General features: G+C 48.1%; 1 protein-coding gene across 14 annotated transcripts in view; it reads left to right on the top strand.

The window, feature by feature from the left end:
* ACACA (acetyl-CoA carboxylase alpha) overlaps positions 1–23,723 on the top strand; it is a 153,150-nt gene extending 129,427 nt beyond the window's left edge. For all 14 annotated transcript variants that reach the window (XM_076354490.1, XM_076354487.1, XM_076354486.1 and 11 more), the window contains 6 exons: positions 1,518–1,695; positions 3,514–3,626; positions 13,916–14,070; positions 14,842–15,012; positions 18,352–18,488; positions 19,872–23,723. In XM_076354490.1, coding sequence (XP_076210605.1) covers positions 1,518–1,695; positions 3,514–3,626; positions 13,916–14,070; positions 14,842–15,012; positions 18,352–18,488; positions 19,872–19,998 — 881 coding nt within the window. In that variant the 3' untranslated portion in view covers positions 19,999–23,723. The remainder of the gene's footprint in view (positions 1–1,517; positions 1,696–3,513; positions 3,627–13,915; positions 14,071–14,841; positions 15,013–18,351; positions 18,489–19,871) is intronic.
* Positions 23,724–26,533: the final 2,810 nt, after the last annotated feature.

The raw sequence follows: 26,533 nt of genomic DNA, 5'->3' as shown, positions 1-26,533 counted from the left end.
GCTTGCTTTATATATGTTACTGCGTGTGTATATATGTAAGAGTGTGTGTGTGTATTTCCCAAAGAGTTAAATGCTTAGTTATGTTCATGTTAATGCTTAACATTAAACTGGCGTGAAATGACAAGGGAGCCTTGGCTGGAGTCTCTTCCCCAGAACAAGTGATTGTAAGGATTTTAGATGAATAAAAGTGTCTCAGTCTTTTAAGACTATTACTGAAGGCCAGCATGTGTGCGTGGTACATACATGCAACCCACTTAGTTTTTCTGCTCTATGCGCTGGTATTTTAATGGCCAGAAAAAATTAGGCAAACTGGGAGGCACTAAGCAAAGAACAAAAATGATGAAGGGGATTGAAAATACTGTCCTGGGAGACATGAGAAATGAATACCTATGGAGTGTCTAAGGAAAAAAAACCAAACCACTGAAAAGCCTACTGCTATTTATAGCAAGCCCGAAGGAGTGGAGAGATTATGTAGGGTGATGCAAAGAGTAGTAATATGAAATTGATGGGGATGAGGAAGGAGGGGAAGTTTGGCTGAATACTGAGGAAAATTTCATCTGTTTGGCTGTGGAAATGCCCCTAAAGAAGTAGTAGATTTATTGTTTGGGATTTCTAAATGAAAGCTTTAAAAAGCACTGGGAAAGAAACAGTCCTGTGTGAATAAAGAGATGGACTAGAAGATCCTAATAAGTATTTTTCATTTCTTGTATATTTGATTTGATACTTCTATGTATAATTATATGTAACAAAATATATATATTCGAGGGTGCCTGTTTCCATTACAAACTGTATCCATTGTAACCTAGATCATCTCATACAAATTCTTTTGCCTTCCTTTTTTATTTTTTATTTAAATCACCTTGGGGCTGATATTTTCAATGTACTGTCTTTACACAGTGGAGCTGTTCTTATTAATTTTGAGCAAAATGCCTTAAACAAATCTTAATGCAAGAAGAGAAGAATGCTATTTCACTTCTGAACCCTTCCCACACACTGATTTTTATAAAGATATGCAAAAGGTCTGCTGCCGTTAGGTGTGCCATGTGCATTACATGAATCATGATACAGGTCCACGGTAGTAAGTCTGAAATGGGGCAGCTGTGCTGGTATTAAGTACAGAAATACCCGACCTGACTTTCAGAACTGCTGAAATACTCATTGGCTTGGCTGGAAAGTAGGGGATGGATTATCTCCAGGACACATGGTGTAGGACTGGCTGGTGTGAACTGAGGACCCTGCAGTTCACGTTTTGTGAATAGATGTGGTTGCACTGGAAGTAACCGGACTAGATCTCCAGAGTGGAGGTCCAGTGTCTGGAAGCAGGACTGATGTGGGGACATCTCCTTTCTCTGTCTGTCTTGCCCAGGTCCAGATAACGCCAGCCAGAGCTTGCAGTATGGTAGCAGGAGATGGTCAGAAGAGCTGAATAATTGTGTTTTTTTCCCAGTTTGACCAAGCGTGGCAGGGCTGAAGCACTGACATGCTGCGACTTCAAGCGCTGTGTCCTTTTTCTGCAGACATGTATGACCAAGTGCTCAAGTTTGGTGCCTACATTGTGGACGGCCTGAGAGAGTATCATCAACCCGTGCTTATTTACATCCCACCGCAAGCGGAGCTGAGAGGAGGATCCTGGGCTGTTATTGACCCTACTATTAATCCTCGTCATATGGAGATGTATGCAGACCGAGAAAGCAGGTATGGCAGCTTTCTCCTCCCTCTGTAACCACCTGCTTTGAGGCATAATTACCTGGCTGAGTGGGAAGCTCTCAGTTAAGAGTGTGGCAGTTTGTTACTGAAATGGCCTGACCACTTTCCAGTTGTAACCCGTGTCTTGGAGGAGTTTGCTGTGTAGTGATCACAGCTAGGACAATTCCAGTCGTCTCCTGACTCAGACTTAGATGGGGGTAAATTCTGTAGCCAGTATGAGCCAGCCTCTGTGAAGGTTCATGACTAACATTCACAAAGCCCAGGGAGATGTTGGTGCTGAGGATTTTTTTTTACCGTTCTGATATTTCCACACCCTGCTTTGCACTTTGAAACAAGTACCTGTGTATACAATTTTGCAAATTAAATAAATGTAAATAAGTGTGTACTTTAAAATCCCTGAGTGTTGTACTATCTGTCATGGGCACTTAGGTAGTTGCACTTTTCAAATTAAATACAACTTGGGTAAGTGAAGTTCTAGTTAATGGTGGTTCAGGATATAAAACTACAGGCAAACTCTTGGAAGCAGATTTTAAAAAATATTTTAAAGAATCTTTAAAGTATAGAGATACTGAATCATTTGGAGGAAAAAGCCAGCCCTACCTGGGCTATCTGTAGCAGATAGAAGGAACGTGTATAGAAGGACAGCATGAATATTGTACTATCAGGGCATCCTCTCAACTCCCACCATTTCAGCAGGGCAAAATTCCTGGGTAGCTGTTCCAGGGGGAGGAAAAAAAGCATATATGGGGAGGAGTTGAGAAGATGCCCTTTCCAGATGCCCATTTCCCTTGCCTTTCCCAGCTGAATTTTGCTCCTGATGGGATCCTTGCCTCTCTCTTCTAAAGAAGCGAGACAGAGACCTGTGGTCTGTTGGCCTCGGTATTTCCTGCATCTTGAGCAAACATTGTCTAATCTTCACCTCCTGGAACTCAGAAGTTTTTGCTGTTCTTTTCCTACTTAGAAATGTGGAGCCTGTTTGCTTCACAGTCAGACACAGCGTGAGCAGGATTTCTACAAACTACTTCCCCCACCAAGTGTTTTTGGGGGTGCATGCTGGATCAACTCCCTCCTGCTGCTTCTGCCCCATACGTTTCTAGGATGCTGGCCGTGTGAGCTTGCCTCTTGGAAATCTCAAGCCAGCTCCCCACCTTGCAAGACAGGAAGGACAATGTGTGGTTTGCAGAGCTGTAGTTGGACTCTAGAGGTTTTGAGCTCCAATAGCCAAGAAAGAGATTATTTCACAAAATATGTCATCCTGTCCCTAAGTACCGTTACGCATTTGTAATAATTCTCATCGCTGTTGCTGTTCCATAACCCTCCGCGCTGACCTTCCTCCTCGTCATTACTCCTGCCCTCACAGTTAAAGACTGAAGTGATTTTATTTACCCAGCCCAAGTTTCAAATCACGTGCTCCTCTGTCTTTGACCTGGGAAGTGGGCAGGATCTCTAATGAAAATGGCTGGTTAATTGGGTTGTTTCATAAAGCTTACCTACCTTTTGAAAGAGCTTTCAGGTGACAGCTTAAAAGAGACTGCTGAAGAGCATTGCTTGTACCAGGCTGAACTATATACTGTTGGATAGATGTGTTTTCTGTGAAGCCTGGTGTGCATTTGTGGCATTGGATAAATAATAGCTAAGATTCTTTCTTTCTTGTTCTCTCTTTCTCTTTGTTTTGTCTCCCTCCCCCTTCTCTTCTCTTCTTTTTTTGCATACTTTCTAGATAACATTGAACCATTCCATTTTGTGTTTCCCCTTGTCCGATGACCTGAAAGTGCCTTTCTTTTCTCTTTTCCCATCACTGATCAGAGGAGGAATCCTGGAACCGGAGGGGACAGTAGAAATCAAATTCCGCAGGAAGGATCTGGTGAAGACGATGAGGCGAGTGGACCCCATCTACATCCACCTGGCAGAGCGGCTAGGTACGTCTGCGCAGGGGCCGGCAGAGCAGTGATCCGTTCAGCTGGTGGCTAATGAATGTGTTTATAGACCTTAAAAAGGGGCACTGAGGCATTTTATCAAATTCATGATAATTTTTATTTACTGTCATCTAACTTGGGAAGAAAACCAGATGAGACAAGCTGCATGTATGTACATGTGAGAGAGATGATATTCATGTGCATGTAGCATACCTAGGGTGTGTGTAATATAGTGTCTTTTTGAACTGATTTTTAAAATTTTTTTTAATTTTTTTTATTGAATTGGTCTTACAACAGGCACTACAGATGCTTGAGTCTAGTTTCCATCTCAGCAATCGCTCAGCTCACTAACAGCTCGTGGGCCAAACCTTCAGCTGGTGTCATTTGGCGTAACTAAGAATTTGGTCAAAGACACTTTGGGCTGCTGGACTATCACTGTGTGTCTGAGGTAGTTTTGAGTAATGATATGTCTGCTCTTCAGTTTCAAGAAAATGAAAAATATTCTTCCCCTCCTCAGTAAAATACGGGGCGATGTGCAGTGCTCAGTGGCTAGCACGTCACTGCGTGTGTTGTATTATTACTGTGCCTTTCACTCCAAATGATCCCGGTGTCTGGTATATACCCAAACCCCCAAAATACAGAGTGGTCAGCAAAATACACTTAATATCAGATATGTACTCTCTCGGGGGAATAGACTCTTTAAATAGCTCTTTACTAGCTCTTACTATAAGAGTAATCTTTTTTACCTCCAAAATTGACTACATTTCAGTAGTGGAAGAAGCATGCTACATCGGTATGGTTTGAATTTATAAAGCCTTTTGGGATCCTTCAGGAGGAAAAGTGTTCTGCAAATGACTGATAAATCGTGGCTATTGCTGCAGTTATGTTTTATTATTTGGCTTTTTTTAATTTATGGCAGTGCAACAATTTATATACAAAACAACCATTCTGATATGCCTTGGGAAGAGAATAATAATTGTAAAGGATGCGGGGAGTGTTAAGAATCAGACTGCTTGCTGAAAACTAGGTTCTTACCGATGTCTTTGATAGCATCAAAGACATTTTCTCTCTTTTTTTAATGATAGTATTTTGACACTCTCTTTGTTTTCTCTCACTGTGCCGATTGCTTTCTGGAGAAGAAGCAGGTTAGCAGGTGTTTTGAGTTTTGCAGACCAGCACAAGGCAGCAGTTTTATCTGAGTTCAGATCTTGCTCGTGTACATCATGTGTTACTGCGTGAGAGAGCGGACACAGATACCCAGATGGATGGATGTGTTGTTCTGTCTGCCTGTGTCTGTTGGAATTAAAAACCAGTTTTAATGTTTGTAGTTGCAGCAAGGAGGCTCTTTTCACAAAACCTCACTTTTGACCTATGTTAGACTTGACAGTGTCCCTGTAGGAGCAAACGGATAGCGTGACCACACCAAATCGTGGAGACCCAGCACAGGGTCCCAACAAATGCTCTCTCAAGGTGTTTCACACTTCACAGTTTAAAGGCTGCAGTCGAGTTCCTTATGCAGTCAGGGCTCACAGCTGCATCTCCTGCGGGTGTTTGCACCTCTGCATCCGAGGCAGGAGACCTGCCTCTCCAGTGCGCGAGTCTCCAGGGGAAGGAGAAATCAGATGTGTGGTTAGAGAAGGCAATATGCTGAGCAGTCAGCTCAGGTCCATGCAGATAAATGGCACTACGGCAGGAGCGCTGTTTCTGAGAGTATTTACCTTCGTTCCACCATAACAAGCACTGGCTCTGCTGACGAACAAACCAGCCTACTGCCTCTGCAAAGAAACGGTGTCTTCTGTGTGGCAACTGCTGGATGAATCCTTTCCCAGGAGCAGAGTCACTGGCTGCGGACAAAGAGTGCTGCCAGACTGTTTAAATCCTGAAGCGGTGGAGGAAGGGGGGGAGCAGAGCAACGCGAGCTTAGTCACTGTCAGGTGGCCCCTCCAGAGGGTCCGTCACCCAGGATGGGTGAGGGTGGTGATGCCTCCAGAGCACCCTTGAATCACACCGGTGGGACCTGCATCAGCATCCCCAGAAAAAAATGCAGGGAGAAAGAGGGGATACAGTTTTCTGCCAACAGTCTCAAAAATCCAATGCCACGGCTATGTGAGGAGGCAGGAATCTGTTCAGGGTTTTTTTCCCCTCTTCCTCTACAGGGTAATTACTCCCAGCAAACTCCATACACTTTAATTAAAATGACTGCAACACAAGAGCAAGTCACTTACAACTGTACATACAGAGAGCTCTAAAAGCTTCAGTCACTGATAAGCATCTCACTTAGATGGCTCGAAATTGCTCCCAACATCGGGCGATCATTGCTGTTGTTTTGCCACTAATTCAGTACCATAGCAGGAAAGCCAAGATTGCAGGACACAGTGAATTGCATAATTTTTTTTTTGCTGGTTTTCTTTCTGGCCAATTTAAAATTTGTCAAAGTCGGTCTTCTTCTGGATCACTGCCCTTTGATATTTCGCGCACTCCATTTGCCACAAACAAGCCGCAGGGCCGCAGTTCATGCTGACTCCAGCAGAAGCAGAGAAAGCTCCATTTATCTTACACTGCCTGCTGAATTCTTACTCATTAGCTGGGGGTTCACTGCCTCTCTTTAACCCCTGAATGGCTGTCATCCCTCCCTGGAGCTGCTGAATAGCGGGGGAAAAGGGAGATGCTCTCAAACGTGTGCCTGTTGCAGAGGGGTGGGGAAACAGGGTGACTGTGGTCTCATTCCAGGTGTCTTGAGACACTGGGGTTGGACTTGCGATTGGGGAGTGTGAGAGCAGAGAAGGCTGGCGGATACTGAATAATTTGACATAAATCTGTTCATTATCAATTCTCCAGCACTATTGCTGAAATGTTTATTAGCCCCATGTTTTATTAAAATGTCACTCAGAGTTGTGCCATTACAAACCAGCAAACAGTGCGGAGCAAAGGGTGAGGAAGGAAAGGATAGCCCTTATCCTGCCCAAGAGCACATTTCCACACTGAGTAGGTGTGCAAGGAGAACGGTGATTGCCTAGAAATGTAGGAACGATTCAGATTGCAAGCCTCAGGCCATAGTTAAAAATCTGGAGATTCAATTTTATTTTATTTATTTATTACAATTAGAGTAGAACATTTAGGAGTGGAATAAAAATTAGCTTTGTCATGCAGATTCTGGGCATGTAATGTGTCAGTTGCACGGTGTAATGTATGCAAAAATTCGGTGGAATATGAATGAAAGGAATGGCAAAACGGCTCCAGTTAGAGCGAGTTTGGATATTGCATTTTCACATTTCTCTTATCAGGTATTTATCTCGTAGTAAAAGGGAAGCATCTGTTTGTCACCTGATACATGTTGTAATAGTGTGACTATCCTCTTCAGCTGATCCTGCGAAATAGTTGGCTGTGTGCTGGCATGCATCTTTAATTTTATTTGAAATCATATGCCCATTTTGCATTTGTCTGTATACATTGTACAAGGCACGAGGGGGGGGAGCATACAGCTCCACACGTAGTACAGCAGCACTTTGGGAAGTGGGAGGCAGTGGTTGTTTTCTGCACAAACACTGATGCTGTAGACAACCTTTAACTTTCCACAGGTCAGTCTGTGATGCTGGCTTCTGACTTGCTTCGCACTTTATTTGGCTAAAGCATGTGCAAAACTTTTCTTAAATTTCCAAATAATGAGTGAACACTCAAGCACTGAACCCCTAACTCCACTTTAGCATAGCAGTTCCTCTGCAAATAAACGTGCCAGGGTGCAGTACCCGGAGTGAACTCGCAGGTCCCTCTGGGCCCCGACTGTACCAGCTGGTGAGGACTTCGCCGCCGGTGTCTGGGGGACAGCCCTGATGCAGCCTTGTTTCTTGAGTGGCTGAAAACTTCCACCCTGTGACCTGTCTGGTTCCAAGCTTTAGCTTGGAGAGTTAGATTGCAGCTCTAAAGTCTAGTAATTCTTTTCGGGGGGGGATGGGGGGTGTGTGTTGTTTGTTCGGTGTTGTAATTAATCAAAATGCCAGTTGTTTTCTTGAGCAACAACTAAGAAAAATACTGCTGTTTGATTCCGTCTCTCATGAAGTCTTGGACAAATGCAGTCGGTGCGATTTTAACTTTGTCTTTTTAGGCGATGCTGATTTCCAGTAACTGCTTCTATATGCAAGTGCTGCTGCATTCAAATTGTTGTTAATTCACAATCATGAGTCTAGAAGAGCAAGTACTGATTTCTGTCAGCTCCTTCATGACAATTGGCATCTTGACTATCCTCCCAGGAGGGCTGTAGATGTTTCCTCCAAAATAGGAATTTTTTGGAATTACGTACCTGCCACACTTCGCCTGTTTGCTCTGATGCCGATATGAGGCCTTAGGAGCAAAGAGTTGGAAAGGGCTAGGATAGACAAGGATATTTCAAGCCCGTGTCATGAGCATGTGTGACCTTCACTGTTATTTCATATTGCACCTTTATAACATAAATCCTACTGAATATTTAGTGAAGCAATTACAAGCAGTCTCATTTAAAGAAACAAGCGACAATCCAAAAATGCCTGTCTCTCCAGGGAGGTGAGTGGCTCTGAGTGACCTTCCCTCTCCCCTCTGGAGCGGCTCCCTCCAGCTGGGGTGGGAGATGCGTTGCCTGGGCAGCCCGGACACGATTGGCATTCTTGCTGCCTTTGCTGAATTTTTGTCTGGCAAGAGCTTTGTTAAAGGCAGAGGAAGAGAAGGTGAGATTCAGGTAGGAGGATTATTGTTGCAGGTGTAGAAATCAGATGGGACAGTCATAACCAGGGTTAAAAATCGACATTTAATTATGTCATTGGATGCGGAGTAACTGCTGTACTTCTCCAGAGTTCATTTCTTAAGGACCCTTCCAGCACATGCTGCAGTGGGATTTAACCGCTTTGCTGAAAAGAATGGCCACAAGCAGATGCCAAGATAAATTGAACTTAACGTGGATTTTTTGGTGTTACCCAGGGAAAAAAAAATCCCCAAATTTGCCTGTAGTAATTGTACCATTGAGATAATCAATTGTTATTAATGCTTCTTTGTAGTCCGGAAAGATAGCTACTATTTATGTTATAAAAGTCATCTTTGAAAATCATGGGTGTGGGGTAATTTGCCAGGGTCAAACGTGTGTGTGAGCAACTGAGGTCTGGATGGAGGCACCAAAGGAAGGGTCACATCTGGTCTCTGCAGCGGTGGGTCATGGGCACGTCCTCGGCTTGTCGTTCAGAGGAGGAGGCTTGCTGCTGCGGCCGAGGGGGACGCTGCATCTTGGGTCTGCGCTCCGCACGCTCACACTCACCAACCACTCGTGCCTCTGCTGTGTCACTGGCTAGGTGCGATGGGCTGGAACCTGGGTTGAAGCCGTCTGCTTTGCCTGATTCTCAGCGTGCAGAGCCTGAGAGTAAGCGTGAGGGCCGTCTCCGCGAATCGGTTGGGTCAGAGGCCTTGATGCTGGGCTTTGCCCAGATCTTTGAATGCATGTTTGAAGAAGAGGCAAGAAAATGGGCAAGTAAATGCTTGGCCATGCTGAGGCTGTGTGCCGAGGGTGAGGGAGAAAATCCCACATTTTAACAGCTTAGAAGCCGTAAACCATCAAATTGATTCAGAAGCTGCCTGGCTTTCTGCAATCAGAGGGAACCTACAATAACATTTCTTGAAGTCATTTTGTCTAACCTGTTAAACTGGTCATATTTAAAAAAAGCACTTTGCTACTAAATGTTATGGGAAGCCGTGATTCACGGTCCTGCTGAGCCATTTCCGTCTGGCAGGAACTTTATTAAAGGCAGCCCGCGCCCTGCCACCGCAGCAGGCTGCAGTCACTGCAGGACACCGCGCTGTCGATGGCTCCCTCTGCCAGGCACATGCACTGGGGGGATGCTCGGAAACGCCGCTTACTTCAGAGGAGATTTTTTGTTTAATGGGGCACAAATCAAAATAGTTTAGATGTTGCTTTCCCTGCCATGATGCTTTCCCTTAACTTTTGGAGAGGAGTATAAATTGATCTTCAGTATCAGAGCGCTTTACAGGAGAGGTCTCTCTGTGGATTTATTGCGGCAGCTTTTCCATTTGTCTGCACGGGGAGGGCAACTCCTCTGAAGCCTTCCTCCATGATCGTGGGCTGTAAAGCACGCCTGCATGTCCCTGCTGCAGCGGCCGGGAAGTGCTTCTCTGCAGGGTGGTTAAAGGGCTTGTTTTGGCAACCATAGTATTTGGCATTTATTGTTCTGTGCCACCGGGGTACTGAGGGGCCATACCTGAGGTTTGGGGACCTGTTACGGGCTGTAGGACGCGGAAGAGCTTGTAACCCTGAAAGCCTGGCTGTAGCAGCTGGATGGGGAGGCTGGTGTCACCCTGCAGAGAGACAGCAGAGATGGGCAAAGGCCAGGGCGGGGACGATGGGGGAGAGAGACAGGCACGAGCTACCAGCTTCTTCCATGAAGTATTTGGGAACATTTTAGGTTAAATACCTCTTACGTGTGGTTTTAAACTAGTTTTTGTTGGTTTAACCTGGGTGTGTTTGAGCAGAGGGTTTTAGCAAGGGCAAATCCCTTGCCTGTTGTTCATGAGGAATTTTTGTATGGTGACGGACATTTTGGCAAGACCCTGGATATTGCTCTTTTGACCTCAGAAGAGACTCTCTAATCTTTTTGGTACCCCAATGTTATTGCTTCCCCAGGGCATTTTTTCAACTTGTTTAAGGCAGTTTTCCTACTGATTAAAAAAAAAAAAAACAAAAAGAAAAAAGAAAAGACGCCATAGAACGAAGAGGTCTTGGTGCCTTTACCACTGTGGGTAGGCTTTAAAGGTGTTGAGAGCTGGATTAAGACATTTACCTGGCCTTTTCCGATCATGCCAATGGCTGTGATCATACCAGCACTATATATAGATAGAAGCGTACTTGGAGACTGCAGAGCAAACTGCAATCCAAGATAAATGTGACATTTTATGGCACTTAGAGTGCTGCCTTATAAAGTGTCCTGTGCTGCCTGCCAAGTTAGGAAGGTCACACATATGTTCCTTCTTCCTTTAAATTGTCGTCCTGTCTTACCTGCGTGCCCCACCTGCATGCCAAAACCCGCCACACTTTGTGTTTGCATTGTAATGTGGCCATTTCAGAGTGCTGCTTCTTTTGTTTCTCTATTGATTAGTAGCCGATCCATACCTAGAGGTCTATAATGTTCCTATGATTTAAACTTTAACAGTTTCATTAACTGTCAAGTACCTTTAGAGCAAAGGAATCCCATATTTTAACTCCCCTCTCCTTGCCAGTATAAGATTTGTGGAAGGAGACTTCTTTTTCCAAGAAATAAATAAATAAAGCCCTAGCTTTCTGAAAAACCCTGAGGCCTCAAGATCTGACTAGGAAAGAAAGAAAACCATTCCAAGATATTTAATTGTACAGGGGGCTTACAGGATTGATCGAGAGCTTAGCTTTTTACAATAGTCCAGTGAATAAGAAATGCTCCTGACAAACGATCGATGATGGGATAATCACTCTTTATCCCCCCTCCTCATTGTTACCTTCTTTCTTCCAGGAGAACAGGGTTCAGAAGTCAAAAATCTTTATAGACGCTGCTTTTAAATTAAGCAGAAAATAGACATTGACATATTTGTTAATCTCACCTAAATCATTACTGGGCCTGGCTGGTTTGACTGTACACTGTGAGTGTGGCAGATAGGCCAGAATACATGAGCATTACTGGCTTAAGTGCATGCATTGCCATTTAAAACAGGGATGTGTAGGAGCCTGTGAATTTAACATGGATAAATATATATAATTTTTTATTCTGAAGGTTATAAGAGTAGCTTCTCTTAATTAAAACCTTCTTACTAGCATTTGAAAGGTTAGATAACATTTATATTGGTAGGCACATAAAAACATGCCTTCCCTAGAAAGAATCATTGTATGGCTGGCCTGTGTCTTGGAAATGTGTGTGTGTGTGCGTGTGCGCAAACCTGTTCTGACTTGGAAGAGAAACTCTGAAAGGAAATGAAAACATAGGTAGTGCAAAGTAGAAAAGAACAGGGCCTGCATGCAGTGGGCCCCTGAAGGTGGGTCTGAGCCAAAGCCCTGGTGTCACGGTGCTGTGCATGAGCTGCTGCGGTGCTGCACCCACCGGTGAGAGCCACTGGGGTGCTCGGCCCTTTGGTCCATCAGCCGTGGATCATCCTGTCTGTGGGAGGTCAGCCATGGATGCTCAGGGAAAGAGTAGAAGCATCGTGCAAATGCAGTGTGATGCTTTCCCCAGGATGCCCTCTCAGCTTTCAGCAGTCCTGTGGTTTAGAGGCTTCCTGAGAACAGATTTATATCTGCATCTTTGTGCTTAGAAGCCTGCGATGGACTTCCCTTGCATGAATTTATCTGATCACTTTCTGTGAGCCCATTTGTACTTTTGGTAGTCAGGACCTCCTGTGGCAATGAGTCCTACCATTTGATTTTGCGCTGTGTGAAAGTGTTCCCTGTTGTTGGGGTTTTCATAAAGCTTCTGCCCGCTAATTTCATCTGGTTTTGTTGGGAGGGACTTGGATTGCTCTGGCTTCCTGCTGCAATTCCAGAGCCTGCGGTTGTCAGACTGGACTGTGGCTGTGGAGCTGCTGAGGACCCCCGTTGCTCAGCTGTCCGCCTGCCTCTCCCCAGCCATTGCTTTCCATGTCACCCAGCCTGGAAGCGTGGCAGTTTAACAATAGGTGTTGATGTAAGGGTAGATGTTGCACTTAATCCCATTGACATTCCTTTGCAAACGATAAAGATTAAAACCAAAAAAAGCTCGGTAGTGTTCACACACCACAAAATGCAGTCATGATACTCAGCCTACAAGATAACAAGGGAAGAACCATTGTCCTCCGGCTGAATCACGGCACCAGCTTTTGTTCCAGGTTCTCCCGTTGACTTCTTGTGCTACTGGGTAGGACGCCTCTTTGTTTTATATCTCAGCTCCCCTCTGTACACTGAAGACGCAATCGTGCTTGCATGTCTCCCAGGCGCGTGGGCGGTTATATTAACATTTGAATGGAAGGTGCTGTAGGATAGTTGAATGTTACAACCCACCAGTGCTTGGAACAAGACTTGTCCATGACCCGGCTTCAGATTGCCAGCGACCTCAGCTTTAAAAGGGGAGGCGGGATGGGAGGCAGCTGTCTCGGAGGCTGTGAACTTGCAACCAGAGCTTCTGGTGTGGGTGGGAGGTTAAAAAATGGCACAATTCAGCAGAGTATCCAGTACCGTATAATTTGGCTCAGATTGCAATCTTTGCTTAAATTGAACTAAGATTGGCTCTAAATAGTCTGCCTCTGCACAAGGACCTCTTGCACATATTTTGGTGAGGCAGTGTAGGAGAAGCATCAACCTACTTCTGGGCCAACTTTGACCTGGTGTAAATTACTGTAGGTTCAGTAGAGTTGCACTTATGGTTATGTTCCCTGTGGCCTGTTAGAGGGAGAAGAGGGGATTTACATTCTTGGTTTGATAAAGGGGCAGCTGCGGGAAGGAGCACCTTGTTCTGCTGCAGGAAGTGGCAGGAGCTGCGATGTGTCTCCACAGCACGATGCGTTTCCCCTTGCCTGGCTTAGTCTGGGTCAGGCAATTCCAAAATTAATCAGAAACTGTTTAACGCGTGTTTTTGTTTTAATCAAAGTCAATTTCATCTGGGCTGAATGTTATAAAATAAATTAAAAATTATGAACTCTACTGGACATTATCTTCTTGACACAGTTTTATTCTTGTCCATCATGGTAGTCCGTGGTTGAGACTAGTGTGTGCTGATCGCTGGTAAACTGAATGTGAGCGGTTTTGGCGTCTCTAGCCTAACTTGTGTGTTTTCCTTAATGAGGCAGTGGCTCTAACAGCTACTGGCAGGAACCAGCCTGCAGGAAAACTTGAAATTGTGTAGGTGGTTTTACATTGTCCATGTTTCTTGCTAAATGAACTGCGTGTTGGGACATTACTCTTTTTTAGGAGTAAGTCCAGTAAATGTCACTTAATTGATGGTTCAGCTCATTGGCATTTAAATGGAATAGTTTCCATGGTGAAAACTCCTTTGAAGCTCTTGCTGAATATCGGTGGCAGGAAATCTGGGCTGGAACACTTACATTTGACTCAAGACTCTGCTTGGCATTGCTGGGAGCTGATGGTCTGGTGTTTGTCCTGGCCAAATACAGTCTGGGTTTTGCCTGTACGCAGGAACAGAAGAAAGTTCCATTCTCCCTCTGGACTGTCCAGAGCTGCTTGCCTTTCCTCCGTGCAGCAGTCCTTTGTACACCCCTCTGTTTTACCCTGTCAAAGGTCTCTGATGTGTGGCTATGCCTGCTTGCAGGTACCCCCGAGCTGAGCCCTGCTGACCGAAAAGAGCTGGAGACCAAGCTAAAGGAGCGGGAGGAATTCCTGATTCCCATTTACCACCAGGTAGCCATGCAGTTTGCTGACTTGCACGACACACCCGGCCGGATGCAGGAGAAGGGTGTCATAACTGTGAGTATCATGGAGCTTTCCTTGGGGACATAGCTGGAGGGTTTGCCCTCAGTGGGGCAAGCTGCTGCTGGAGGCAGCAGGATCAGAGGAACTTGTCATCCGGCGGGGCTGCAAATAAACCTCTGCCCCAATGACTCTTGCCACAGGAGCAAACCCTCTCCACCCGCCAGCTGTTTTCTGGCCCCAGAACACAAGCACATCATGTTTTCTAGCACCTTTACCTGATCCGTGTCCATTTGAGACCCCACATTTTCTGGGCTTTGCCGGTTGGTCATTAGCGACCACATCAAAAACCCCACAGAGCACATTGCAGTCTGCCCTGGCAGAAGGGGAAGGCAGGGAACGTGGTGAGCCTGTACCCGTGGGGACCCTCAGTGATGGGAAGGGCTATAACGGCATAGCTGAAGGCCAGCTGTCATGTCAGGGTTTGAACCCTGGACAATTAGATTTTCCTAGTTCCCTCTCCCCTTGGATGTGAGTGTCTTGGGCTGTGCTGCTCATCTGGGGAGCTGTGTCTCTTTTTGCAGAAGGGAGCAGACTTCTGGGAGACAAAGGAGGCTGGATGTAGCTTCTGGTGACTGAATGGTATGACAGGGTGGAAGTCTTCAAAGCTCAGACGTAGGAGTCTTTGTATTTCTCTTGTGTAAGCGGTATAACTAAGTATATAACGAGTGTAAGCCTTTTTTTGCCATTGGGAATGGGGCATATATATTTCTCCACATAAATGTTGTCCCTCACTCATTTCTCCTTCTCCACTTATGTCTTGGGCAGGACATTCTAGACTGGAAAACTTCCCGTACCTTCTTCTACTGGAGATTAAGACGTCTTCTTCTAGAAGATGTGGTAAAAAAGAAGATCCATGATGCCAATCCTGAGCTGACTGATGGGCAGATCCAGGCTATGCTGAGACGCTGGTTTGTGGAAGTTGAAGGGACAGTGAAGGTAAATGAAAAAGCAATTTCACCTCTTTCCTGGGCTTAAGTTCAGTGAAGTTCTCCCAGGTGGAGTTTGATCTCTGTTTTTAATTGTAATGTCCACAAACATTTTAGGTGATGAAAGAGAACTTCTGAGTAATGTTCCAGGTCATGAATTGTTTTATGGGGACGCTTTTTATAGCAGGCCAGAAAAGCAAAACAGGTTTTTTCCCCAAGCATGTAGCACCATTGATATGAAAATCTTACAAAGACGAACAGCTCGCTCAGCAGAGCGAGGCAGGGCAGTGTGTGGGAAGAAGACTGCGCAGAGGTGCTGCTGTCTGGCAGAACTGGCAGCAGAAATCCCAGGAGTCACAACACACGCTCTATACACCAGCCCTGAATATCTTCATCTCCTTGTTTCTGTGCACAGCGTGCCTAAAATAGCACTGCGGAGCTGCTTGCGGTTACAGAGGCTGTTACGGAGGAGCTGTCCTAGCTGTGCAGACCAGCCCCTGCATACCCTTGGGATCCTCTGTGATGTGGAAGCAGGATTTTTATTTTATTTTTAATTATTCTTTTTTACTGAGTAATATCCTCAATCCTGCTCTATCCCACTGACACTGAGAAGGGTGTGGGGATTCACTGCTTGTATCCAGATGTTCCGTCCAGCAGATGTACAGCCAGCCTATGTTACCTACCTGCCCTGCTGCTTGCAGGGCAGACCATGGCCATACTGTCCCCCTTTCCCCTGGGCTGCCCTCGCCTTCCTTCCCTTTCCCCGGGCCACAAACTTAGAGATGGTGGGGACAGATCGCACGTGCCTGGCAGTCTGTCACCATTGCCACGACTCAGCCCAGGAGAGCCCCTGCCATTCTTCTGCCAAGTGTCCCGCGTCCCCCGGGTTGCGCAGTGCTTTAACGCCACACGGCACGGCATGCTGTCAAAGGCAGGGATGCAGATCAGCTGTAAGATCTAACTGCCAGGGTTTGGGGTGAGGGGTCACCTTCGCACCGTCCGCAGTCCTCATCTGATAGCTGTGCTGAGGATTTCGTTTTTAATTGTGCTAAAACTCTGAAGATCTTTGAAGAGCAATCTCTGGAGCTGCTCTTAGGTTGTTTTTGTCACAGTCCTCCAATCTGAGCATTTTACTTTATTTTATTTTATTTTATTCTATTTTTAAAGCCACAAACACTCAGGGGTTCCAGAAAAGGGGGGGGAAGTGTTCTCTGGAGGGCAGCAGGCTTTCCAAGGTAGTGTCTGAGCGTCTTTAAAAGCTGGCATCTCGTTAGCTAATACATTACACCAATCAAGGAGAGTTATCTTAAGCCACAATTAATCTGCTCCCTGGCATATGTTGATAGGAAAGCATCATGCTGTTTCTTAATTAAAAGCAAACGGATTAAAAATGATTAATAAGAGTATTAAATATTCTCCTAAACTAAAAGCTTTGGGATTCTTGGGTAAATCTAGCTTTATGCAGGTCTGCAACCGTAAGGCAGCTTCTTGGGTTTTTTTTTCCCTTCCCTGAAATCTTCCTAAGTGCCCTACTTAGTATGCAGGGAGCATTTCTGTCATGTCTAGGGGCAGAAGCAAGGAGCAAAACCTAACGAGTTTAAAATAATAAGAAGAAAAAACAATGGAATAAGCAAAATCTTGAGGTTGAAATGACATCACTGATTTAAGACAATCATCATAGGTGTAATGTTAAAGAAAAAAAAATCTTGGTTTCTTACTAAAGTGTGTCAGGCAGGACCGACGCTGGGGACTGGAATAGGATCTGCACTTTGGGCTTCCTCACGGCAGTGCCGGCTCTCACCCGTGGGTGCAATAACACCTTCGTCAACACGGGGAAGGAGCGCTGCTTGTGAGAGTCCCAGGGAAGAGAGAAACAATTTCTTGGACTTTGGAAACTGATAAATATGTAAATAAAGGGTGAGCAGTGAGAAGGCTCATCAGTGCGAGTGCTGCCTTTGCACTCCTCTCTAGTATTGGCAAGGACAGGGGGAAATCAGCTTTGCAAAGGCTTGTAACGGGCTGGCGGCTGTCGAGGCGCAGGCGTCGCTCTGTTGGGAGAGTGGGAGAGGTGAGACGCTGCCTCAGACGGCGTGGCTGGCTGGAGGAACCCACCGCGTGCAGTGAAGTAGAGTCCTGGTAGGGGAGGCGTTCTGCTGGCTTCACTGCTACTGCTCCAGGGGTTTCCAGGGCCTTTCCAAAACGCGCTGCCCCCCACACACCGAGGCTTCACCTTTGGGTGCAAACATCCATCGTGTGCTTCTGCCGCCCGCTCCCGGGCCAGCCCCTGAAATCTCCCTGCTCCCAGTCAGGCCACAGAGGCAGCACGAGGATCAAAGGTGTTTACGGTTCCCAGGTGGAGCAGTGGTTGCTCTGCTGCCCTCGGATGCTGGGGTCTGCGCCCGCGCCGGGAGGGTGCCCGCTCGGCCCCACAGTGCATTACTGCATTGAGCTCATTGTCATTCTGACTTTGACTTCGTTAGTGATAACAGAGAAGGATAGTGCACCTTTAAATGACGAGCTTTGTGTTTAATTACCCAAATAAAATGACATAAATATGAATGAGTGCTAATGGCGGTACTTGCTTTTCCGGAAACCATTAACAAAACGATTCTTAAATGATTTGTAAAGAAAATGAGAGAAGAGAGGAGCGAGAAGGCTATTAGGCATCTAACACACTCCTGAATTATTATGTAGTCAACTACCTAGCAAATATCAGGTGAAATGATCTTGCAAAAGAAAAAAAGGGTTTTGTTGCCAAGGCTTTTCAGGGATGTGGACACCCCGACCTCCTCTGCAGTGCACACACCTGCTGAAGAGGCTGTTTGGTTTCTGGGCTGGATCAGGGATCCCATGATTATTGGGGGACACTAACACCAGGTTAGTCTTAGGTGATGGGGACTCGTGGGTCCCATGTCAGCTTAGCACTGGGAGAAGCCCCAGATCAGCTGCACCTCTGACCACCCCTGCCCTCACCTCAGGGTCAGTCATATTTCACCAAGAGTTGGGCATCTGACCACAGAAGGAAACTGGGATTTTAGCTGGGACAGCTTCTGGGGCTGATGCAGCTAGTTTAGCAGCAGCCACTGGCAGCACTGCTGCCTCCGTGGTTCCCCTTTAGTCACGTTTATGGAAGGAAATGCAAAAGAAATATATCGTCTTTTGACTTTTGCTAATTGTTAGTTGTGTTTGTAAAAGCCACACACACTGGGAAAACCACAGAGGGCTGCCAGCCAAATGTTTTACCCATGGCTGCCAATAATCGCGAGTTAAATTTCGGGAACGGTATGTGGGGAGCGGGAGCGTGCACAGCACTGGGGCCCGCCGGGTGACACGTGCGGTTTGTTTGCAGGCGTACTTATGGGACAGTAATAAGGACCTGGTGGAGTGGCTGGAAAAACAGCTGACGGAAGAAGAAGGCGTTCGCTCAGTTGTGGATGAAAACATCAAATACATCTCGAGGGACTACATCCTCAAACAGATACGGAGGTAAGCCAAGTACGCACGCTCTGCCCCTGCAGAACAGGGATTTTAAAAAGTTCAGGCTCTGATCCTGGCCACGTGTGCCTCCCCGGCTGAGGAAAGTGGATCCATCAGTTCCGCACGCATTTCACATTGTGTGGCAAACACATAAGGAGTGTGTGGAGATGCAGTTTCCTTTGGAAATGCAAATACAGGGGCAAATGTGGAGCTACTGTGAAACAGAGGGATTTGTACAAAGTCTACATCTCCTGGTCCTCCTGCCCAGGCTGTAGTGCTACTGTACGTGCAGGTGCCTTGAGCAAAATCACAAACCAGCAGAGTGGAGATCTAATCCAGCAGTACCCAAACCTCCCTGGCCATGCCCACCCTTTACTGAAACAGGAGCCGTGAAGAGCCAGGGCACAGAAATTTCACTGCTAATGTGTCTTTTCTCCATTTGACACGGATTATGGAAAATTATTTTAGAGGGCCGCATACTGCGTGAAGCAGGGAGAGAAGGCAAATCTCTGAGCTGGGCTGCCGCTATCAAAGTGGTGTGTTGACCACACAAGGCCAGAATATCCTTCCAGCTTCCTTCCCTTTATTTTTTCTAGCCCCAGACTTTCCAGGCAAGCTACCTAGTTTCTTCTGTGCTCAATGTCATAAAATGCCCAGTTCCCTTCGATTGCTTTTTAGAAGTACACCAAATAAACCCCCCAAATACTAAAACATTGGTAGAGTATCTGTTCCTCCTGCTTGTAAGAGTTACTGTGCGCGGCTGCACAGACATTCATCCAGCCTCGTGAGCCAAACACTTTTTGCTAGACTTGAACAGATCTAACTCTGATAATTTTTATGTCTGAGGCTAGAGGTCTCTTAGAGCAGCTTTGCCTCTGAGACAGCAGAGCTGGGGGAGGGCACCAACCTGTGGAGTAAAGCTCCGCTGGTTTCTGTGTCCCGTGTCTGACTCCGTAGGGCGTCTCTTCCCGTCATTTCCACCAGTTTCTCCATCTGTGCTACAGCGGACAGGGCTCTGCAACATCTGGGAGGGGGAGACGTGGGTGCTCTCAGCAGCCTCTGAAGGTGCTGCTGGTGGGATCAGGGCACGCTCCAGAGCTCCTGGCCTCCCCATGTCTGCCCTGGGTCCACATGGTCCGGCCTCGCGGGATTTCAGCCTCCATCCGTGTCTGAGCAGGTCTGCCACCAGCAAATTGAGTGGCACAAGGGCCTCCAAGCGAGCACAGCTCTTGTGCTGCTCGGAGTCAGTTCACACAAGTGCCTGCTGCCTCGTCCAGTCTCTCTTAAAGACCCCATATTTCAGTCCTCCCCCCTGGGCCTGACGGGGAGCTGTCGGACACGCTCGGGTGCGAGTGTCGGGGCTGCCGTCACTTAACTCTCGCCTCTTTCCAGCCTGGTCCAGGCCAATCCGGAGGTTGCCATGGATTCGATAGTGCACATGACCCAGCATATATCACCCACCCAGCGAGCCGAGATCGTGCGGATCCTCTCCACAATGGACTCGCCTTCTTCGACGTAAGAGCATCGATTTCCCACACTCCCCCCTGCCCGGTACAGTGGAGGGGAAAAAAAAAAAAAAGCTCAGAATTGCCCTTTGTCTGCTCGACTGCGACCACTGTACCGAGACGGGGAGGCTCAGGGAAACGCTGGAAGAGTGACATTTTTATTTTTTCAAATCAGACTGACCAGAGGAAGTGTGTTCTTTGGCCAGAGACACGAGGAAAATGTATAAACACAAGCGCCTGCGGAATTGAGTTACAGCTGTCTAACTGTACCTTATTTATTTAACAAAGCGTGACTGGACCAGTGCATCAGTTCGCTGTTCGGCTGCCACCCGAAAGCGCTACAGCCAGGCAATGAAGGGTGCTCCGGTACCGTGAGGTCTTGGCATAGCAAAGCAGGGGCTCGTTTAAATTAACAACGCCCCTGTGCCCCTGCCTGCTTCTCTTTTCACACCCCGCCTGGTAGCGGCAGCTTTGTGCTGACAAGTGCCAATGTTACACCCTGCGAGAGCATTGCTGCAGCCGAGGCCGGGCTCTGCCTCCCAGGAGCGGGTGGGAGCCCAAGATCCTCCCGCCTGGCGCCCTGTGGGTGAGTGGAGCCCACCACCGAGCCAGGCCTCTCGTCTCTGTCAGCCAGTGGTGATTTGTATTTCAAACGTCTGTCTTGCTGTTTTTCCTCTACTACTAAAGTAACGTTTAAGCTGGTGCGGCCAGTGCTGTCCCCACGCCCCGGGCAGGCTGTGGGGAAGGCTCCTGGGCTTGCCAGGAACTGTGAAGGTGGCGGGGGCAGGATTTCGGAGGCTAAATCCCCGCTGGCTTTGCTTTTGTGCCCAATTCCTTTAGAACAGGTCAGTAAACTGCATGAAAGGCGCTTCTAGGAGAAGGTAAAAGAGACCAAAATGCAGCTGCTGAGCCATTTCTGCTCTTCCTTCCCTACTTATTTTGAGGGATAACAGACATGGGGCTGCCCCACATTGCATATACTTCATGTAAGTGCTAATCCCTTTCATATGAGTAGGTAACTGGAGCAGAAAGCAGATACAGCCTGCCAGGGTAAGGGAGGGGAAAGGACAGAGTCAAATACACCAATGGGGTTAGAACTGCGAAAGGAAATCTCAGTCTAATGCATCTGAGCGAAGTTTTTCTCCATCGCCCACCTCTGCCCCGGAGCTGGCTCGAGCGGAGCTGCCTGCACTTGCGTGGCCCTGGTGCGCGGCTGGGGGAAGGGACTGCCGTTATTCCCGTGGGAAGACGGAAATATAAGAACAGTTGTTTTTGGTAATCCCCTTCCTTAGCACCAGCTGACTTTTTTTACCCGTTCCAATGGTCACTCTTTGCAGCCGGTCAGGAATAATTGTCCCCAGTGGATGTTCGGCAGGTAAGTGCAGCGCCGGCACTGAGCCAGGCTGCCCAGGTCAGAGGTGTGGCAGCAGCGCAGATCACTGCAGGCTGACCCCAGCCCAGGTCCCTGGCTTATTTCTACCCTTTTTTGTTTTCATGGGCCTCCTGACCGTAATAAAAGATCAGAGAAGCTGGAACTCTGGGGTGAAGCACCGTCAACCCCTAATACGGGGGTTACGGAACTTAGTCTGAGTAGTACTGGAGAGCTTACACCAATGATTGTCTTAAAAGTATTTCAGTTTTTACAATTCCTCTTTTAGTATAGCATGAATCAGAAGGGATGTTTTTACGAGAGAAATAATTAATGATGATGCCAGTGCCTCACACCTGTACTGTTTTCCTTCTGAACTGCAACGCAGCCCTTTGTGCGTGCGGTGCCACAGCTCCTGTAAAATCGAGGTGCAGCACCGGGGGTCACGGCTCCCCTCCCCAGGGGATGAGCAGCAGCGGCGCAGCCCTGCCCGTGGCCAGTGGAGCTGTGTCATCCAAAGGACTAGCTTTTTCTTAATAGTTAAGAATCCTAATTTGATTTAAAAGACTTTTTTTTTCCACTAGAGCCCCCTGAACAACCTCCAAAGATGCTTTTACTTATGCCTGTGTGGGCTGCAGCAGGACACACAGGACAGGGAGAGAATGTCTCAGCCAGGCAGGACCGCTCAGGGGGCACCGTGGCGGCGCAGGCGACTCGTTGGGCTCCTCCTCCGCTGTCACCAGGATTTCCTACATAGTGGTGTCACAAGTCAGTCCCTTATCCAGGATGTTCCGGGAAATGTCCCAGCGCACACTGCTTGGGGTGGGAGCTGCCAAGGTCTCTTGTGTGCTGGGCAAGAGCAGACCCCTCTGTTTCAGTGTTACAGGCACTGGGTCAGGGTCCACTTAATTTGGGGGTAAAATAGCTCCAAAAAAACCCCAGCCATTAGGGAAACGTGGGAGCTGGTCTGAAGTCAGAGTCCGGCACTAGCCTTGTGAGCCCTGTGGAGGTCCGAGCCTGCCGGCGCACCGTGGCAGCGTCACCGGCCGACGTCCCAGCTGTTCTCCCCCAGTCCCGGCTGTGTGCCGGTGCCACAGGCTTGCGGTTCGGTTACCCAGCGGGGCAGGGGCGGCCGGGAAACCACCCTCGGTACATACAGTTCTCGCTGGTGCTGAAGTTATTTCACTTACCTCAATTTCTTTTAATAAAAAGAATGAATTACATCTCCATTGCCGGGAGTGGAAATCTGTCACCCCTTGTCCTGAGCACCCCTCGGGGAGCTCTGCTTCTCCTTAAGGACGGAGCAAGGAGTCTTATGCGGCACCTCTCGGAACGAGGTCTGGTGGCTGCCGACGCTGGGAGGATGGATCCAGAGTGCCTTGTGGTCTCGGCTGTGCCCCTCGCCTGAGCTGCTCGGGCTCATCACAAAACACTGCCTCTCGCCAGGCCCCTGTTGCCGCTCTTGTTCCTACCCGTGGTCAGACTCTGCAGATGTTTGAAATAAACCTTCTGAGATGTAACCCCACAGGGCAAAACCTCAGCCAGCCAGAGAAAACCTGAGTATTTACCTTTCCTGGAGCCTCATCATGTCCACTTCGCATCCTCGGCAGCGGGAGGAGCTGGACCGTCGGCACTGAGCCGTGCTGGAGCCACGGGTGCCGGGGCAGAAGGACCAGCTCCTCGTCCCACCGTGGGCTCTGGTCTCTGCTCAAGGCTCGGGGTGTAACTCCCAGCCACAGCCGCTATCCCAGTGAGCCATTAGCGAGTCCTGTTCCTCCTCCATGGATGTATTTGCTTAACATTATAGTGACTGAAACAAACAGAAAGGAAAAAAACCCAGCCCCAGCGATTGCCTCTGAGGGTGGTGGGAGAACGTCCATGAACCCTCTCCCCGGAGCTGTTACTAGGCAGGGAGCTCAGCAGGAGCCTGCCAGAAACAAACGGCCAGGACCTTTGGTTGAAGGGTGGCCCCTGCCAGCCCGGGAGCGCGGTGAACACAAACACCTTTCAGACGGTCCCCACGCTGAAGGTGAGTACTCGTGTGATGTTAAATTGGACCATGGTAGCAAACCCAGCTCCAGCAGTTACTTTTCATGCATTTCTCAAACCAGAACCCTGATAGTTAAAAACCTAAATCACCTTAACAAACATAATATAATGGGGGACGGACCCTGCTGAACTCCAGAAACACATTTAAAACTCTTTAGCCTAAAATATCTACACATTAAAATGCCAAGAAAAGAAGTACCAAAGCCGTAAGCTCTCAAAAGCCCAAGATCAAAGTGCCATCATCTTTTAATGTAAACCTTTTGTTGCATCAACAGTCTTAAGAGGGATGAGAGACATCAAAATAAAAACTGAGACAAACTGTGGCTTTGTAGCTGTTTTTTGTTTTAGTCTCTTCTCTCAATTTGGGCCATGAAATAGGTCAGCTCCATTACTGATCAGCCTTCCCACAAATATTTAAAACAAATTGAATTGCACACCCAATACCCATCACAATTACGCCAGGCACAATAACTAAATTAGCAATTCAACAAAATAATTGGAAATGCGATTCTCTCTATTCCACAGCCTCCCTCAGGGGTTTGGCCGATCTATGGGGGGAAACTCTGCTTTACTAATTCTGCAGCTAATTAGAGACACACTTGTAAATGAAGTTGTTTGTCTGAAAGTTGAAATTCTTTGCTATTGGGGGGTTGGGGTGGAGAGGATTAACACAGCCCCTCTGCCCCCCCCATCGCACACAGAATTCCCCAATACACCTTCTATCTAGTTGCTGTGCAATGTTTTGCAAAGGTATAATGCCCATTTGTGTAGGTACTAATTAGCAGCTGTATCAGGAATTAATAAAGAATTAATATTCTGTTGGCGGGGGGAGAGATATCTCACTTGCTGTTAATTGGCAGCATTAGGAAAACTTAGTGGAAATCATCCTGGTTATCTGTGCCCTTATTGAACGGCACTCGACGCTTCTGCCCGTGCCGCAGCCCCGCAGCATCGGGGACAATCGCTCTGAACCTGCCAGAGCTGCCGGTGCTGCCGCTGGGCCACCCGCTCCCCGGGGGACGGGGCAGGAACTGGGTGAGCTGAGCCTGCCTGCACCCAGACCGGGGGTGCAACGCACGGTCCAGCCTCCTCCCGCACACATGGAACCCCCTCCCTGGCCGAGCGACCGTCCTTCGTGTGCGCTGGAGGCTGCGAGTGTCCGGGGCTGTCCCCGGGGCCGTGCAAGGGAGGGCAGAGCTGCGGAGCCGCCAGCTGCCCCGCTGCCGGACACGGGCACGTCACCGCCGGAGCTTCTCCGGGTGGTGGCTCTGATGAGTTGTTACTCGGGGATTACACGGGCTGCACTTTCTCCTGCAGCATATTCAAATCCAGGCGAGGGACCATTTTCATGCCAGGAATAAAGCGCTGCGCTTACGATCAAGGTCAGCAGATGAAACGGGGGCCTCATAAGCTGATGCTGCCGGCCCAGGTTCTCCCCATGTACCACATGCCCAGGTGGGGGGGATGGCAGGGAGAAAAGCCTGCTTAAACACTGATAAGTAAATTCAAAAGCATGCTTAGTAGGGCTTTGACTCTTATCTCTTCAAACAATACAAACGAGAAGTTACCACATTTAAAGTGTTTCATATTACCCTTTTAACGTTACATCCAGTGCGCTCTCAAAAAAAAAAAAAAGAAAAAAAAAATGAAGTGCCCTGGTGCTACAACTTTAAAGGACACACGAGTCAAACTGGAAAAAGGGGTTGGTGCAGCGGCAGCGTTCAGCCACAGAGGCCAGACAGCTTTGCCAGCACAGCAAACCCCAAAGTAGGGTAGGGACATGGTGCTCTCTGTTAAACATCCTTAATGCTTGCTCTGACAGTGCAAGCAGCATGAAATCATTCCACCGACACAAATTTTGGAAGCAGCTAATTTACTCCCCTTGATGCCTTTCAGAATTGTGGTTATTAAACCATGAGATTTTAACGATGGTCGCAGGCCACTCAGCTTTGCTGCTGCTGCTCAGAAAATAAGTACAGGTACAGTTCGAGGGGTGGGGAGACACGCCGAGCGCGGATTGTGCCACCACGGTACGGTGGAAGGTGCCGCCGCGTCGGGCTGGTTTCTGCCTATTGCTGGGGAGCCAGAATTGATGGGGGTGGGGTGGGGTGGGGTGGACGGAGGGGACAGGACCTGACATTGCCAGGATTCACCATGGAAGGTGGTTACACCCGGAGGACCGTTAACAGCTGGGGAGGCCCACGGGTGTAGCGCGCTGCACTGGAGCAGCCCACTGACTGGCATCATCATAAACTAAACGAACTGGCTCGCTAACGAACAGAGGATTGCTCATTACCCCCGGTACTTGTAAATCAGCCCTTCCCCGTAGCCACGGACCCTTTGGGCCCGTCTCCCCACAGCTCCCCGGACGGTGCTTTGCCTGTGACTCTCACAGCTTGCGTGAGCTGCGCGGGAGGGGTGAGCATCACTGCCGGGCTCTTTGCTGTACAAAAGGTCACTAGTGGGATCCTAAAATGGAAAGGGCAGCGGAGAGGAGCCAACGGTGACATTTAGTGCGTTTCCGCCTGGCAAATTTTGACCAGAGAGCTGCGAGCTGGAGGGGGACGGGAGAAATCAATGCACTTCCCTGAGAGCTGCAGCTACAGCTTCGCTGCCAGCGAGCGTATTTGTTCATCCATGATACGTTATGTTTTCCACACCAAGTCAATACTCACCTTGGCACTTATTTTCTAAAGCCAAGAAAAAAATGCCACATTCTTCCACAGGGCAGGGAGCCTGCCCTCCACTGCCGCCTCTCCCCGCATCGATCGAGAGGGCCAAGGCCCAGCACCAGTGAGGAACAGGGAAAAGAAAAGCTCCGACGGCTTTGCGGAGCCGGCAGCTCCTCCTGGCACAGCCAGTGCTGAGGCACCGGGCCCACGGCTGCCTGAAGAGCAGGCAAAAAATCCAGGTACTACTCTTGGGCGCACCGGTCAGAGGAGCTGGGTTTAGCGACATGATCACACTTTTTCTTCCCCGCTTTTAAAAAAAGGAAAGTCACGAAAGAAACCTGGGGCAGCGCGCCGCCTCCTCGCCCAAAGGAACACTTGCTGTACCTGGTAACTGGCCGCTCACATCGCGCCGCGCGGGGTTGTCCCCAGGCTACTTTGTGCAGGGGTAGCGGAATTCAG

The sequence above is a fragment of the Aptenodytes patagonicus genome, chromosome 17, assembly GCF_965638725.1.
Source record: "Aptenodytes patagonicus chromosome 17, bAptPat1.pri.cur, whole genome shotgun sequence".
Lineage (NCBI taxonomy): Eukaryota > Metazoa > Chordata > Aves > Sphenisciformes > Spheniscidae > Aptenodytes > Aptenodytes patagonicus.
This window is presented reverse-complemented; position numbering and strand designations above follow the sequence as displayed.